Below are 16,004 nucleotides of genomic sequence, written 5' to 3' on the forward strand. Positions count from 1 at the left end.
GCCAGAATTTCAGACCCGTGGATCCTCTCCGTAGGATCCATGGGGTACTGCCTCCCTATCACAGCCTCTCCTCCCCTCCATTCCCACAGGTTGGGACAGCAACTCTTTTGGCGGAGATCCGGTTGCTCGTAGAGAGCCAAGCAGTGGAGGAAGTCCAGCCTCAAAGCGAGGCTTGGGCTTTTACTCCAGGATTTTCACCATTCAGAACAAGAACCAGGCAGGCCTGAGAGTTGTGCTGGACCTTTCCACCCTCAACCTTGCAAAAATTCAAGATGGTTATGCCAGCTTTTATAGCGGAGACACTGTGCAAGGGAGACTGGATGTGCTCCATGGATCTGAAGGATGCGTACCTACACGTCCCGTTTTGGCAGCCCCAGCGTTCTTTCCTAAGGTTCAGGATCATGGGCTACCATTTTCAATACAAGGTCCTTCCTTTTGGCTTCAACTCGGCCCACAGGGTCTTTACCAAGCTCATGAATACGGTGGCGTACCTACTCGGAGCACAGGGCCTCCATCTACCCATACCTCGACAACTGGCTTGTCGGGGTTACATCTCCAGAAGTCGTTCACCACTCTTCCCATGCCCTTATGAACACACTGCACGAACTGGGCTTCTTGCTCAATCTCCAGAAGTCACAGCTGCAGCTCACACACCGACATTCTTGGGTTTATCTGGGACACATGCTCTGAGAAGGTATTTCCGTCGGAGGACAAGATCTTGGCCATCAAGAGGGCCACCAGCAACTTCCCCAGCAGAGAGGTGACCTCGGCATGGTGATACCAACATCTCCTGGGTGTATTGGCGGCAGTCCTATTAGCCGTTCCGCACACGAGACTGATGATCATTCAGCTGCACTTTGCTGCCTCATTGAACCAGGAGCGGGGCTCTCAATCCGAGATCAACTTTCCTCCATCTCTCCACAAGGTCCTAGCCTGGTGGTACAGGGACTGCAACCTACGGATGGTCCAGCCCTTCCGGCCTCCCACCCCACACGCCACCGTCACCACGGATTCGTCGCTCGACAACCTAGTTATTGAGATCTTCATCAAGTGGGGTCATCCCTAGGTGGATCTCTTTGCCACCTGGCGCAGCAAGAAGTGCCCTGTGTTCGCCTCCTGGCAGGGACAGGGGCCCCGGCTCCCTGGGCGACTCATTTCGGCTTCATTGGAACGGCATGAGGGCTTTTGCCTTTCCGCCCACTCTGCTGACTCTCAGAGTAATTTGCAAGATCAAGGAGTCTCGCCAACTCGCCATCATTCTGATAGCTCCATGGTGGACGTCCAGGCCATGGTTATCAGAGCTGCTCAGCCTCTCTGAGATGCCCCCGATTCATCTCCCGACAGGTGTTGGGGAGAATTCTCAGATTTTCTAATTCCCTCCACCTTGGAGACCCCCAGCAACTTTGCTGGATTTTGAGGACTTGTTTTTTTTTACCTGGGGGGAGAGACACTTTTTCCCACTCATGTATTTTAATGTGATTTTGTACACTGTTTCTTTTTGGTTAAGACTGTCTAGCCAACTCCATAGGCATCTTTTACAGTTGTCACAAAGCACATTAAGTGCAGTGGCAACAGGAAGTCTTTTAGATTTCCCAAGGTTTAAATACCTTTTCTGGGGATCAGCCGTCTCCCAGAGCAGTAAAGTGAAATTGGCTTTACTTACAATTGTACTTCCTAGACCCAACACACCCTATCTATGCTAGAGGGGTTACTTAATATCCCCTGTGTCTAAATGCTCATGTAACATTTTTTGTTACCCTTTACTCAATTGTTTGGATGGTGGCAGTGTTTTGTTTAACTACATAGGTTTGCATTTACCGCGACCGTTAGTGGACTGGTAACATTAACCGAGGGAGCCATCTTTTTCAAAATGGCATCCAGTCATCTTTGGTAAAATGGTGACCGGTTTTCTTTTTTCTCCAGGTCTTTGTGGAAAGGTCCTTCTAGAGAGTTTCTCTGCCTGCCAAACCAGGTTTGGTCTCTGTTGATTTCACCTTTGGCAGGTTTTCTGAGAAACCTGCCTCTGGCACCAGAGTGTCTAGGATAGGCAGGAAGTGAGGGAGATGCCCGAAACTCCCTCTGCTTAGTCTCCTAGCAGACCGTAATTCACTGTGTAGCGATTGGCTGACTGTCCGGCAAGGACAGCCACCTTGCTGAGTGAGTGACAGCTAGGCTGGAATGAATGGGAGAGAACTGAATAAAAGGAGTCTTTTGGCTTGGAAGGCAGTCGACCACTGGACGAAGGAACCGAAGAAGAGCTTGAAGTGGACGCCTGCTTCATCTCCTGGACCGTTAGTTTGCCCGTTGAAGCCCTGCTGCATTGACTACTTGCCAAGCTCACATCGACAGAGGAGCCCTGCAATGACGACTTCTCCCTTTGAGTTGGTGGGACCAATCGACTCCCAAGTAAGCCACCTGGACACCCATCTCGGAGCTGGTTGAATTTCCTCAGAGTTGCTGCAGGAAACTGTAGAGCCAGGGAGAGGGACACCAGATACTGTGCGTTGCTTGTAAGCTGGCCTAAAGCTTTTGGAAGATCCGCCGGACTCCTGCGAAGCAGGATTGACTGTGCCTGACTAACAACCCCCCACCCCCATCAGTCTAGTGTGGGACCTCGGATGTGTGAACGTCCACCTTGACAGCCAGGAACCGGGCGTATTGCTATTTGCTGTACTACAAGGAGCTGAAATACGAAACAGCCACTGAAAGTAAAGTTTGCCGGTTGCCAGTTTTACAGTACTGGTGTAGTGCAGGAGTCCCCCAACGTCCTCCGTCTTGTTCCCATGACTGAGGCCCAGGTGAGATCTGCAGAGCTGCATAGGAACAGAAGTCATCAGCTGCATATTTTCTTCTTTACCAAGGTACTGTAAAACAAGTCTAAGAGAACTTGCCTCTTACTGTAGAAGTGCTTGTAACTTCCACAACTCACAAGTCCAATTAGCTCTTGGCCCTACAATTGATTCTTCTTTTCTTCAAAGACTCCCAAGAACTTGTGCAAAGACTTTTCCATTACTTACCAGAAGGGCTTTATCCTATCCAAGACTTTTGCCCATTGACTTTGGCTTAGCCTATTGAATTGAATGACTCTTCTAGTGAACTCTAAAAGTATCTGCACTGCTTAAGAATATTTGTGGTTGTTGGGCAAAGTTTGTATGCAGTACCCTCTGGGAACACTACACACAACTATGACTACGGGTGTAAGCAAACCAACCTTTGGTAGAAGTCTATACTACAGTTTTGGCAGCATGGTGAACAGCCAGGCTTATCTCCGGGGGGGGGGGGGGGATGTGAGCAGTAATGTTAGAGGTTTACAATCACAGGTGTTCAAATAAACTCTTATACTCCAGGTTTCTTTGATAAATACTTATTAAATTATCAGTCAGTTATAAAACATTCATTAGGAGTGTTGGGGAGAATTCGCATGTGCTAATTCCCTTCACCTTAGAGAACCCCAACAACTTTGCTGGATTTTGAGGACTTGCTTCTTTTTACCTGGAAAGTGGGAGCCTTTTTTCCCCACTCATGTATTTTGATGATTTGTACTCTTGTTCTTTGATTATGGAGTTTTGGACAACTCCATAGGCTTACACAGCACATTGGTGCATTAACACAGGGATGATGTCTTTTAGACTTCCCAAAGGTTTAAATGTATTCTCTGGGATAAAATACGGTTTCCCAGAGAATGTAAAGTGAAATTGACTTTACTAGTCTTTCCAAATGTCTAGATCAGCACACTTAATCTTGGAATAGTGCGCTGGAGGGGTTACATAGTGTCTAAATACTCACGTAGCAGTCAAATGCCACCCGTTCCTATCGAAATGGCTGGTGGCAGTGGTTTTACAACGAACTACCATGATTTTTCCCCGACGGCGAACACCGGTAGCTAAAAATCGCAGGAGCCATGTTTTTCAAGATGGCGCCTTTAGCCCCTTAGTTTAACCAGGTCCCGGTCGGTCTTCTTTTTTTCACCATTTCTTTTTGGGAAGGTCCTAGTGTTTGTCTCTGCGCGCCAAACCAGGTTTGGTCCCTTTGTTCGTATGCCTTTGGCAGGCTTCAGGATTGAAGACTGCCTCTGGCGCCCGAGTGTCTGGGGTGGGCAGGAAGTGAGGGAGGTACCCGAAACTGTGTGCTTAGTCTCCTAGGAGACCCAAATGCACTCTGGCGTGATTGGCTGGCTGACTGTCCCGCAAGGACGGCCACCCTGCTGGGTGAGTGACAGCTAGGGAGAAAACTGTTTAAAAGGCGAGTCTCTTGGACTGGAAAGCGAAGTCGACCACTGGAATGAAAGAACCGAAGACGAGCTGGAAGAGGACGGCTGCTGCAACTCCTGGACCGTTGGTTTGCCCGGTGAAGCCCTGCTGCAAGTCTGAATTGCCAAGTTCATCTTGACAGAGAAGCCCCTTCAAGGATCACTTCTTCCTTTGAGTTGGTGGGACCAATCCACTTGTAAGCCATCTGGATACCATTCTCAAAGCTGGTTAGGATTAACCATGGAGAGGGACACCAGCTTGTGTGTTTGAATTACAGCTACTGAAGTTTTGGTTGTTTGTTTTATTCACTTATAATGCACACCAGACCCAGGGTTAAGAGGGCGCAGCATTACAGGATATGCGAAGCTTAGGAAACAGTTACATAATTACACATGGTACATAAATAACTAATTGCACACAATAATTGTAGTATATACAGGTTGTAGCAGTAGTACAGTAAATTATCTACAGGGTATTTGTTCAGGTTGCAGGTAGTGATGGGTGAGGAAAGTTCTGTAGTTAAATATATTGCTAGTAGAGTATATAGATTACAACAGTAGTGATTTATATACAGGTTATTATACAGTTAAGCAGCTAGGATATCAGCCAGGTGGGGGAGGCGCTGGCTAGTTGATCAATGACTTCAGGTGATTGATGTAATGGAGTCTAAATTTGAGGTAAGATTTCTCTTTGCGTATAGTGTGGGGCAGTCAGTTCCATCTAAATTTGAGCTAAGATTTCTCTTTGCGTATAGTGTGGGGCAGTGAGTTCCATACTTGGGCCGCCCGGACAGGGAAACTGGCACCTCCGGCCTTGGACACTTTAATCTAGGTATGAGTGTGTTAGCGTTAGATTCTTGGGGGTCTGGTGGATCTTCTTTCTACAAATCTGTCAGATAGGGAGGGGCGGCATTGTTCAGGGCTTTGTGTGTGAGGGAGGCAACTTTCAGTAGGATTTTGTCTTGGGCAGACAACCAATTAGTATTGCGCCTTATCTGAGAAATGTGATCGTCTGGAAATGCCAAGAGCTGCTCTCAAGGCATTATTTTGTAAAGTTTGTAGTCTATGTAATGTTTGTTGGCACCAATATACAGTGCATTGCAGTAGTCAAGTTTGGATAAAGCAAGAGCTCTTGCTAAGATCTGGCAGTTGTCTTTAGAGATGGGGTTTACCTGCTCTGATAAGCTTACATGTATATGCTGTGGCTGAGGCCAGTGATTTCACTTGTTTGTTCAGGGAGAGGGTAGCATCTAGATAAAAACCAAAGGTTTTTACTTCCTTAGCCACCTTGATGATATTGCCATCGATCTTGAATGCAGAGTAATCCTGGCCTAGTTTGGAATGTGTTCCCAGTATGATTAGTTCAGTTTTATCATTCAGACATAGACCGTGAGTAGCCATCCATGCCTCGATGTTGAGATGCACCCTATTTACCTAGGCCAAATCCTTGTTGTAATCCCCTGAAAGTGGGAGGAGGATCTGGGTATCATCTGCATAGTTTGTGTAGATGATACCCAGATGGTCCAGATAATCAGAAAGGGGCTTGGTAAATGTTGTATAGTGTTGGAGATACACAAGAGCCCTGGGGGACACCGCACAGGATGGGGATAAGGTCAGCTGCATCTGAATTTGAGAACACTCTCGTAGTCCTTTTGCTGAGGAAGAATTCAACCCAGATTATGGCTTCTTTGGAGAAATGCGCCGCAGAGTTGAGGTGGTTACAGAGGACTTTGTGATCCTCAAGGTCGAATGCGGCCGAGAGATCCAAGAGTAGGAGGATGGCGGTTTGACCTTTGTCTCTTAGCTCATTAATTTGAGCTTTTAAGTCGATGAGGGCTGTCTCCGTCCCATGCTGAGGGTGGAAGCCAGACTGCCTCACTCCCAGGAGCTTGTGGTTTTCTATTGTATTTGGGTATATGCTATCTTGTCCAGGATTTTTAGCAAAAAGGGGACTGTAGTAATGGGGCGGTAGTTGGTAGGGATAATGGGGTCTAGGGATTGTTTTTTTAGTAACTGCAGTACCCATGACTGTTTGAAATTGGACGGCACGATACCTGAGGTGAAAGAGGCATTAACGAGTTAAGTTATAAAGGGGAATAGTTCTCTAGCGGCATCTTTTGAGTTGTGCCAGGCACAGATCACCTAGGCAGTTGGAGAGTTTAAGAGAGGATGACTTTCTCCACCTCCCAGATAGATATTTTTGTGAATCTGAATTGGTTAGTTGCGTTTTGTTCCATGGGGGGTGGGTTGACATTGGGTAATGGTGATTAAGTGTTGCTTTCTTAGCCGCTATTTTCTTTTCTAGTATAGTGACTTTCTTGGCAAGTGCTTGTTGTATCCCTGTGCACCAGGCTTTGGTGCACATATCTGGAGTAGGACTCGGCGACTCTAATTGCTTGAAGATGGAAAACAGTTCTTTCATGCTTGAGTTGGCCAAAGAGATAGGCTTATTGTATGTGTTACGTTTAGCCAGGATAATTTCCTTCTTGTACTGTGAGATTTCTGTGAGTTTGTTTTTGTGGTCTCCTGAGGGGTTGTCTCCAGGTGGATTCACAGCTTCTTTTGAGTTGACAGATCTTTCAGTTCCGGGGTAAACCATTCATTGAGGTGGGCTTTGAGTTTGCTATGTCTAAGTTTTAGAGTGGCTATGTTGTCAAGGGTAGTTAGTATAATTTAGTTGTATTCTTCAACGAGCATCTCTGGGTCTAGATGTTCATCAAGTTGATTTAGGATAGGTAAGATAGCAGGAATTACTTTCCTTGGCGATACTTTTTTTTTTTATTCCTGGTGGTGCAAGAGGGGGGGCCATATTAACTACCTGCTGGAGAGGTCTATTGGTAGATTGTATGTTACCAAGTAGTGGTCCGTCCATAGTTGTAGGGAGATGGAGGTAATGGATACAGAACTGTTGTAATCTGCTAACCAATCGAGAGTCCTCCCTCTATTATGGGTGCGTTCCATGATTTTTTGGGTTATTCCTAGTTCAGCGAGGCTATTGGTCATGTTGCAGGTATGTTTGTCCGATGGGGCATTATAACCTAGATTAAAGTCTCCAAGAATGAGTAGTTGTGTAGACATTTTGAGGTTGGTCGATAATGGGCAGGTAATATCCTCAAAGGTACCTATTGGGCCAGGGGGCCTATAAATAAGTTAGTCAGGGTTTGGGAGTTATGGAGTTTGATAGCACACACTTTGCAGGAGATTGAATCTGGTGTGTGGGTAATTCTCATGTTTAAGCTGATTTTGGCAATGAAGGCAATGCCACCACCTCGCATGTTATTTCTATCTTGCCTTAGGATGGTGTAGCCTTCTGGGATTGCCAGAGATAGTAGAGGTCCAGCTGCCTCGTGAAGCCAGGTCTTTGACGACGAGGAAGTCCAACTTGTTGGACAATATGATTTTGCAGATGTCGGTGGCATGCGCCGTTAAGGATCTAGCATTTATTAGTCTGCCTTTGAGCGGAGGGGCTGCAGTGGAGATGTTTGTTTGGTTGAGCTAGAGGTGGATAGTGATGCCTTAGTTTTGCTTTTAGTGGTGCTAGATAGTTGGGTGATAGTTATTTTGTTAGTGGCAGGGAGGGATCTAGTCAAAGGCTCATGTAGTCTCATGAGTCTTGCTCGAAGTCAGATTTCTGATGGGTATGCTGCATGGTCTACTTGGGGGGGGGGGGGGGGTTCATTAGAAGTTCCTGGCTTAGGTCCACTGGTGGGGTTGGCTTGCTCCATAATGGTACAGAAGTGGGTGTTTGTACAGGGTATGCGGAGTTGGAGATTCTTAATATTAGGGTGGAGGGTGGTGGCGGATGTTAGGCAGGTTAAGAGCAGTGGGTAAGTGATAGACCAGAAGCAATGTTATAGGGCTCCTGATGTATCGCTAATGGGAAAGTATGTACTACGTAGTAATTAAGTTACATATAGTGTATGTGATTGAGCATATTAGCATCTGGTTCAACTGCGCATATGGGCTAAATGCAACAATCGATGGCTGGGCATGTATGGCTAAATGTAACAAAGGCTAAGCACAAGTGGGCTAGATACAACAATCAAAGGCTGAGCATATATGGGCTAGATGCAACAGTCAAAGGCTGGACATGTATGGGCTAAGAGCAGCAATCAATAGCTGACCACATATGGTAGATAATTTACAGGCTAGGGAAGTATTGGCAGTGTGTCCTAGTGGTGACAGACTATGGGTCGCGTAGGGCATCGGTATGGATGCTGAAGGTTACTGGCAGCCGAATTAGTAAGTGATGACTAAGAGATATGACATATAGATATAGCTATAGCCTGGGTTGGTGCAAATCATATGAGCTAATGATTGACAGTGCGGAAGGGGTTAGGGTATGGCGGTCTAAAGTATGTAACCGTTGTTTAGAGACAGACATTCGCGGACATATCAGGCATTATGAACATTCCGACAGTGGTAGATTAGTTAACCAAAGCCACTTGATATAATTTCGAGGAGAGACAGACATTATGTAGCCGCAAGATAGTGCACAGTACGAGCCAAGCGGTGGTGTAGCAGCTGCACAAGTGTGCTGGGGACAGGTAAACAGATGGTGGTCGTTCGAGTCAGTTCGTGATTTTTTAGGGTGGTGTGGGCGAGCTGCAGGGTCAGGGCAGGCCTACCGGAATATGAACAAGTGCAAGGTCCTTGGCCCTGGCCTCGGTCGCCTCCAGATAGACTCCAGACAGGTGAGATCCTTATGGTGAGGATCCTTCGGGGGAGGGCCGGCATTCGCCTGCCGGCGCGTGATTGGCCTTCTGTAGAAGGAGTTGGTCAATGGGGGCTCTCATGCAGGTCATGTGGTCGCCTTCTTGGCAGTGAGGGCGGCGGCCATGTTGAATCGGGAACACTGTGTTCAAATGGAGGATCAATGTAAACGCACAATGTGCTCTGTCGCTCGAATTTTCACATAAAAAGGATTTTGCACAACTCTCATGCAGTTGTGGGGATGGATGGAGCGATTTTCAGTGGATGGGCTTTTCTTACACAAAGGGGCTGAAAATAGGCAGGGTGCCTACCTTAAGGTGGATGCACTCTGCTGGAGGGCTGGCCCACTGGTCCTGCAGTGTTGAGGGCTCCTGCACCTCGGCGGTCCTGTGGCAGAGTGACTCCATTTTGTCTGTTGTTTCCGAAGATCCGGTGCAGGAGTCCCAAACCCCCACCCCCCACACATCCTCCCTCTTGTCCCCACGACTGAGGCTCAGGAACAGTGAGATCTGGCGTAACTACCAGGAACCAACATCTTCTGCTGCATCTTGGTCTTCATATTAAGGTACTGTGCCAGCCCGATTGAGAGAACTTGCCTCTCGCTGTGAAAGTTTGTGGAACTTTCCCAACTTGCAGGCCTAATCGGCTTGTGACCAACATATGATTCTTTTTCGTACAAACTACTTCTGAGAACATTGGCAAAGACTTTATCGTTTACTACAAGAACTGCTCTTTACTATCCAAGACCGTGGTCCATTGACTTTGGCCTAGTCCTATTGAACTGAAACTATTTGCAGAAAGTATTTGTGATCTGTTCTGCTAACTTGTGCCTTTTTACTCACATTTAAAGTAACGCATGCCATTTTGCTTCCATTTCAGGGGAGCCTAATTCACTCAAACTTATTTGTTTGGTATTGAGTTTGTGTATAACAATTTGCCTCCTTCTAGTGAATATTTTCTAAATGATTGTGTAATAAATTAAGTTTTACCAAGAAACCGTGAGTGTAAGTATCTACTTGAACCACTGTGATTGAAAGACCTCTGTGTAACCTCTTGTACTGCTCACATTCCCACTTGAGCTAAGCCTGGCTGCTCAGCTCGCTACCAAAACCTGTACTACAGACTTATACCAAAGGTTGGTTTTGATTACACCTGTAGTCCTAATTGTATGTGGTGGTCCCAGAGGGTACTGCATAAAATTCTGCCTAACAAGGAGGCCATCATATAACGCACAAATATACCTCCGTACTTTTCAAGAGGAGTAAAAGGTAAAGGTTATTGGAACATAAAAGGCTACAATTATTCTTACACAGTACAAATACTTTGAGATCACCAGAACAGTCAATTCAATAGGCTAAAGTCTTGGATAGGTTAAAGCGGTTCTGGTAATTAAACGAAAAAGTCTCTGCACAAGTTCTTGGAAGTAGTTTATAAAAGGAATCATATGTTGGGTCACAAGCTGATTAGGCCTGCGAGTTGCAAAAGTTTCAAGCACTTTTCGCCATGAGAGGTAAGTTCTCGGTCTTGTTTTATAGTACCCTACAAGGAAGAAAAAGATGCAGCTGATGACTTCTGTTCCTGGCAGATCTTGCTGTTCCTGGGCCTCAGTTGTGGGGATAAGAGGGAGGACGTCGGGGGACTCGTGCTCTGCACCGGGACGGTCAAAAGCTTGCAACTGGCAAACTTCAAATTCAGTGGCTGTGTCGCATTTTAGCTACCGCACTGGTAACAACACTGGTCCTGGCTGTCAAGGTGGACTGTCCTTGCATCTGAGGTCCCACACTCAGCTGAGGGGTGGTCAGGCTCATTCGGTCCGACATCGTGGGAGTCCAGAGTATCTTCCAAACACTTTTGGACAGCTTACAAGTAACGCACACAATCTGATGTCCCTCGCTCTGGCTCTATGGTTTCCTGCAGCACTCTGAGGAAATGCAACCAACTCCGAGATGGGTGTCCAGGTGGCTTACTTGGGAGTTGATTAGTCCTACCAACTCAAAGGGAGAAGTCGTCCTTTGCAGGGCTTATCTGTCGATGCAAACTAGACGATTAGGACCTGCAGCAGGGCTTCACCAAGCAAACCAACGGTCCACGAGTTGCAACAGGCATCCTCTTCACTCGATGAAACAACCGAAGAGGAGCTTGGTCGACTCTGCCTTCCAAACCAAGAGACTCACCTTTTATCCAGTTTCCTCCCATTCATTCCAGCCTAGCTGCCACTCACCCAGTAGGGTGGCTGTCCTTGCCGGACAGGCAGCCAGCCAATCGTCAAAGTGCATTTTGGTCTCCTAGGAGACTAAGCACAGGGAGTTTTGGGCACCTCCCACACTTCCTGCGTAGCCCAGACACTCTGGAGCCAGAGGCGGGTTTCACTCCTGAAGCCCGCCAAAGGTGAATGAACAAAGAGACCAATCCTGGTTTGGCGTGCAGAGGGAAACTCTAGAAGACCCTTTCCACAAAGACATGGCGAAGAAAGACTGGGAACCATTTTAGCAACGATGGATGGGCGCCATCTTGAAAAACATGGCTCCCGTGATTTAACGTTACCGGAGCTACTAATAGTTTGCGGTCGGGAAAAATCATGGTAGTACATTGTAAAACCACTGCATCCAGCCATTCTGAGTGGAAAGGGTAACATTTGACTGTTACATGAATATCTAGAGACAGGGGATACTAGGTAACCCCTCCAGCACTCTATGGTAAAATAGGTTGTGCTGGGTCTAGAAATGTACAGGACTAAGTGAAGTCAATTTCACTCCACTGTTCGAGGCAACAGTAATTTATCCCAGATAAGGTAGTTAAACCTTGGGAAAGTCTGAAAGGCTTCCCTGTATCACTGCACTCTGGGTGCTGTGTGACACAAATGGACAAGATGATGCATATGGAGTTGGTTAGACTCCATAACAAATTGAAACGCAGAAAACAATTAGAATTAAAAGTACAAAGTCCCAAAGTTCAGCGAAAGAGCTGAGGGACTCTAAGGGAGAGAGGAATTGGCACATTTTTGAGATTTCTCCCTAACGGTGGTCTCTTGTGTTCTAACCTTTGCCTTTTACCAACTTTTTATGAGTGTTGTGAATGCCAACAGGAAGATATTAATGTTCACTGCACCTTTGTTACTGAAGTCAACTATGGGTGTCGGTTGTCTGTGGGCCTTCCCAAAGGGGTATGGTCTTATTTAGAAACTCAGTGTACAGTATTGAAGTATATTTGTTACTATTCTATTCTCCCTTCTGAAAAAGGCTTTTTAACTGACTGAAATTATTAATTGTGTATGCAAGAAACCTTGGAGTGTAAGATTATTTGAATGCCTGTAACTGAATCTTTGTATAACTACACTACAGCTCACATTTTCCCTCTTGAGATGAGCCTGGCTGCTCAACACGCTACCGAAACTTTGTATTACAAGCTTATACCAAAGGTTGGGTTGCCTATACCTGAAGTCATAGTTGGTTGTATTGTTCCCAGAGGGTGCTGTATTAAAACTTTGCCTAACAACGGGCCAAGCACATCTTCTGGTGCAGCAGGGGGCAAGGTAATCCACCCCGCACCACAGAAACTACCCCTCACAGCGTGGTTCCTGAGCGGGTAATGCTGCAGCAACTCAGCCTCTCAAAGACCTATCTGGAAATCATTCAGGGGGCAAGCAGCAAGGCTACCAGGGCCCAGTATAAAAGCAAATGGACCAGGTTCTGCCAATGGGCAGACTCAAAGGACATCGATCCACTGGCATGTACTTTGGATGACGTGCTTTCCTTCTCGGCACACCTCGCCTATTCTGGCGTGGAGGTTGACACTTGACGTACATATCTTGCAGCCATTGGAGCTTACAGGTGGTCGTAGAGGGGGATCTTCTCCTCCTCTAATCCTATCGTCAAACATTTGACGGTGTTCGCAAGGCTCTACCCACCCAAGAGGCCGCACCCTGTGTGGGACCTCAACATAGTCTTGGGCGCCCTGCCGCACAAACCGTTCAAGCCAGTGGCATCCGCGGACATCAGGCTGGTCACCATCAAGGCGGCCTTGCTAGTCGGAGACTCCTCTCCTCGGCTCGTAGTCAACGAAATCCAAGCGCTGGTAACCTCGGAACCATATACTACTTTTCACAAGGACAAAATAGTCCTGCGGACACACCCAGCATTCCTGCCCAAGGTTCCGTCCGCTTTCCATTTGACCGAGGAAATAGTCCTTCCTACGTTTTTTGCCGACACCCAAGGACGAAGCACAGAGTGCTGCACTGCCTGGATGTCAGGCGTGCCCTGAAATTTTACTTGGACAGGACCAAGGGTTTCCACAAATCGAACGCCCTGTTCGTCATTTTCGGATGCTCAAGACGAGGCTGTCAGGCCTCTAAGGCTTCCATATCCCGCGGTATGGGCTCTGCCATCAAAGAGGAGTATGGGGCCAGCACAAGCCGCTTCCAGCCAACATGCACGCCCACGCAGTCGGGGCCAAGGCAACAGCCTTCGCATTCCAGCGCCATGTTCCTTGGTAAGTCATAAGCAGGGCGGCCACTTGGGCCACTCGCTCTGCTTTCTGCAAGCATTACTGTTTGGATGCCGGCTCTAGCTCTGACGCGGCTAGTCCATAGTCCCCTTTCCTCCATACATCCCTCCAACCTCCCCCTAATAACACTTGTGTCATTAGCCAATGTTAAAGCTATTGTCGGCACATCAATGGGGATGGAGATGTGGGGCCAGAAGGCAGCGCATGCTTCTTGGGCTACACCCCTCTAAATGTAAAGGGGAAGGTTTTTTCTGATGAAAAGGGTTCCGTCTCCCGTCCCTTGGAAGGGACGCCCATGCAGTATGGCGGAAAGGTGACTATGGACTAAGAGTACGTTAGTCACTACGGTGAGTAACTTATGTTTTACTTAAGGCTACATACACCAATTGCTGGTTCTATCAATATGTGGTCCAAAAAAAAGATTGCCTGAGAGGCTAGATACTGCAGGATCTGACAAATTGTCTCCAACTGAAATGGCAAAGCATGTCCTGACAGAATGCCTGAAACTTGGTTCTCTCTACATGGTTACATTAGGACATCTTGTGCACAATTTAGATGCCATCAAAAGTGAAGATGTCCGGGTGTTATGTGTAAATACTACATCAATATTGGCGTTATTGCCCTTTATAGGATCTGGAAGAACATAATGCAGTTGTTGGCCTACCCTGCTTTGTGTAGGGAGAAGACCTGGAGCTCCAAGGATGGTGTTCTGCCCTGGTGATTTAGGGTTGTGGGGTTTGAATGTGGGATGTCCGGTAATAGTGAATAATTATTTGGTAGTTCTTCATTTAATGTGATGTTTTATTATTTTAATTTCAATAAATACTTTTAAATACTGGAATATGTTATAGAATGTGTGATATCGTGTGTGTTAATGTGTTAGTAATTGTAAATATTCTGTTTCAGAACTATTATACAATTAAAACAAAAAAATCCTTACAAAATTAAGGACGTGTATGCACATCGATCTAAGAATGAAACCAGGAGTATTCCTGTTTGGACATAGAGTAATAGCGCTCAGTTATGCTGAGTAAAACCAATACATGTACTATAAACTCATCCATTCATGATGCCAAACGCTTGTAGGCCATGTGTTGCCATTGGTGCATGCTATACCGATATTTGCAATGTGTGGCTCATGCTTAAAATGTACTGAATGAATGGAAAATAAGACAATCAAACTGAAGTATTGCTTCTTTCCTACAGTCTTTTGACAGCCTATGATGAACATCAGAAGCTTCTACAAGAGCAAGAGGGCGTGAAAAGAAAAGCTGAAAATGGGTATGGCTGTCTTTATTGCGCAATGCCCATGCATTTTGGTGATTCCACAAGAAAAAGGATACCTGGCTTTTCAAGAAATTGTTGTTCTTTGCAAGAGAACCACAATTTACAAATCAATTGTATTCCGATGTTCCCATGCTAGGTGAAAGAGGATAGGATAGAAGTCCTGACCGTATGTATTGTGCCTTTCTGTAGTTTACCTTTGTCCTCGATGAGTACTGTGAAGACATCTGTTGGGGAGATTTATCATTTTTATTGTATTTTGTATTGTATTTGGTTATTTATATAGTGCTCTTCCCCATTTGTATGACCTCAATGCGCTTTGTAGTTGGAACACCTTCGGTGACCTTAGTCAGTGTGTTGGAGGTTTTAAGGGTTTTAGCTTAGAAGATGCGTGTGCGTTCGCCAGACTAGGACTTAGGTGGCTGGCTAGGCTATGCTCGAATAAGCAGCCCAGAAAGGTCAGGCACGTTGCTGTTGGTGGTTTGCGATAGAGGGCTATTGTTGAAAGAGTCTGTGTGGCCAGCTATACAGAGTTTTTCTATTGGTAGTCACTGTATGCTAGTGGCAGAGGTGTTGAGGTATGTCAGGTGTTTGTCTGGACGGCTATATGCGATGCTAAACCGGAAGAGCGTAGCCATAGTAGCATTCTACGGTGCATGGATGCTTGGCCGTGCTTGCTGTCTGTGTCTACAGAGGTGGTGTGAGATGTTCGGCTGGAGCGATCTTTGTCCAGTGCAGCAGAGAGGATGGTGCGCTCTCATTATTCGTGGTCTCTGGTGCGAGGGTCTGGGCGGTGAGGGCGGGTGAGTTTGTTGCAGTGTGCCACAGCGAAGGCAGCTGGCTTCCCTGGTGTATGTAATTAGGTAAGGAATGTTGTGCATCAGGTGAGCATCTGCAATTACTGCCTGCCTCTGTTGTAGTTGGTGTGATGGAGAGAAAGTTTCGGCAATGTCGTTTTGCGGTGGAATGATTTGGGGAGTTGGGTAAGGAATGTAATCTTACATCCTGTCCCCTTTCCTCCATGCTGCATGGGCGTCACTCGCAAGACAACGTTTTTCACCAGAAAAAAAACAACTTCCACTTTAAATTGAGGCGCCCAGGGGTGTGGCCCTGGGAGCAAGCGCTGCCCTGGCTCTGCCTACCTGGCGCTACACCTCAGTCCCCTTTTCCACGTCGATGGGAGCGGGCTGAACTCACCAGCGCTCCTGGGTTTGGCTTCGGCCATGTAATTCCACGCGTGGATACTTTTTCTTTT

At 46.7% G+C, this 16,004-nt stretch overlaps 1 protein-coding gene across 1 annotated transcript in view; it reads left to right on the top strand.

The window, feature by feature from the left end:
- PRPF39 (pre-mRNA processing factor 39) overlaps positions 1-16,004 on the top strand; it is a 481,116-nt gene that overhangs the window by 432,318 nt on the left and 32,794 nt on the right. Inside the window, exon 12 of the mRNA XM_069638752.1 lies at positions 14,672-14,746. Within this exon, the coding sequence (XP_069494853.1) occupies positions 14,672-14,746 (75 nt within the window). The remainder of the gene's footprint in view (positions 1-14,671; positions 14,747-16,004) is intronic.

Source organism: Ambystoma mexicanum, chromosome 14 (assembly GCF_040938575.1).
Source record: "Ambystoma mexicanum isolate Mex_15411 chromosome 14, UKY_AmexF1_1, whole genome shotgun sequence".
Lineage (NCBI taxonomy): Eukaryota > Metazoa > Chordata > Amphibia > Caudata > Ambystomatidae > Ambystoma > Ambystoma mexicanum.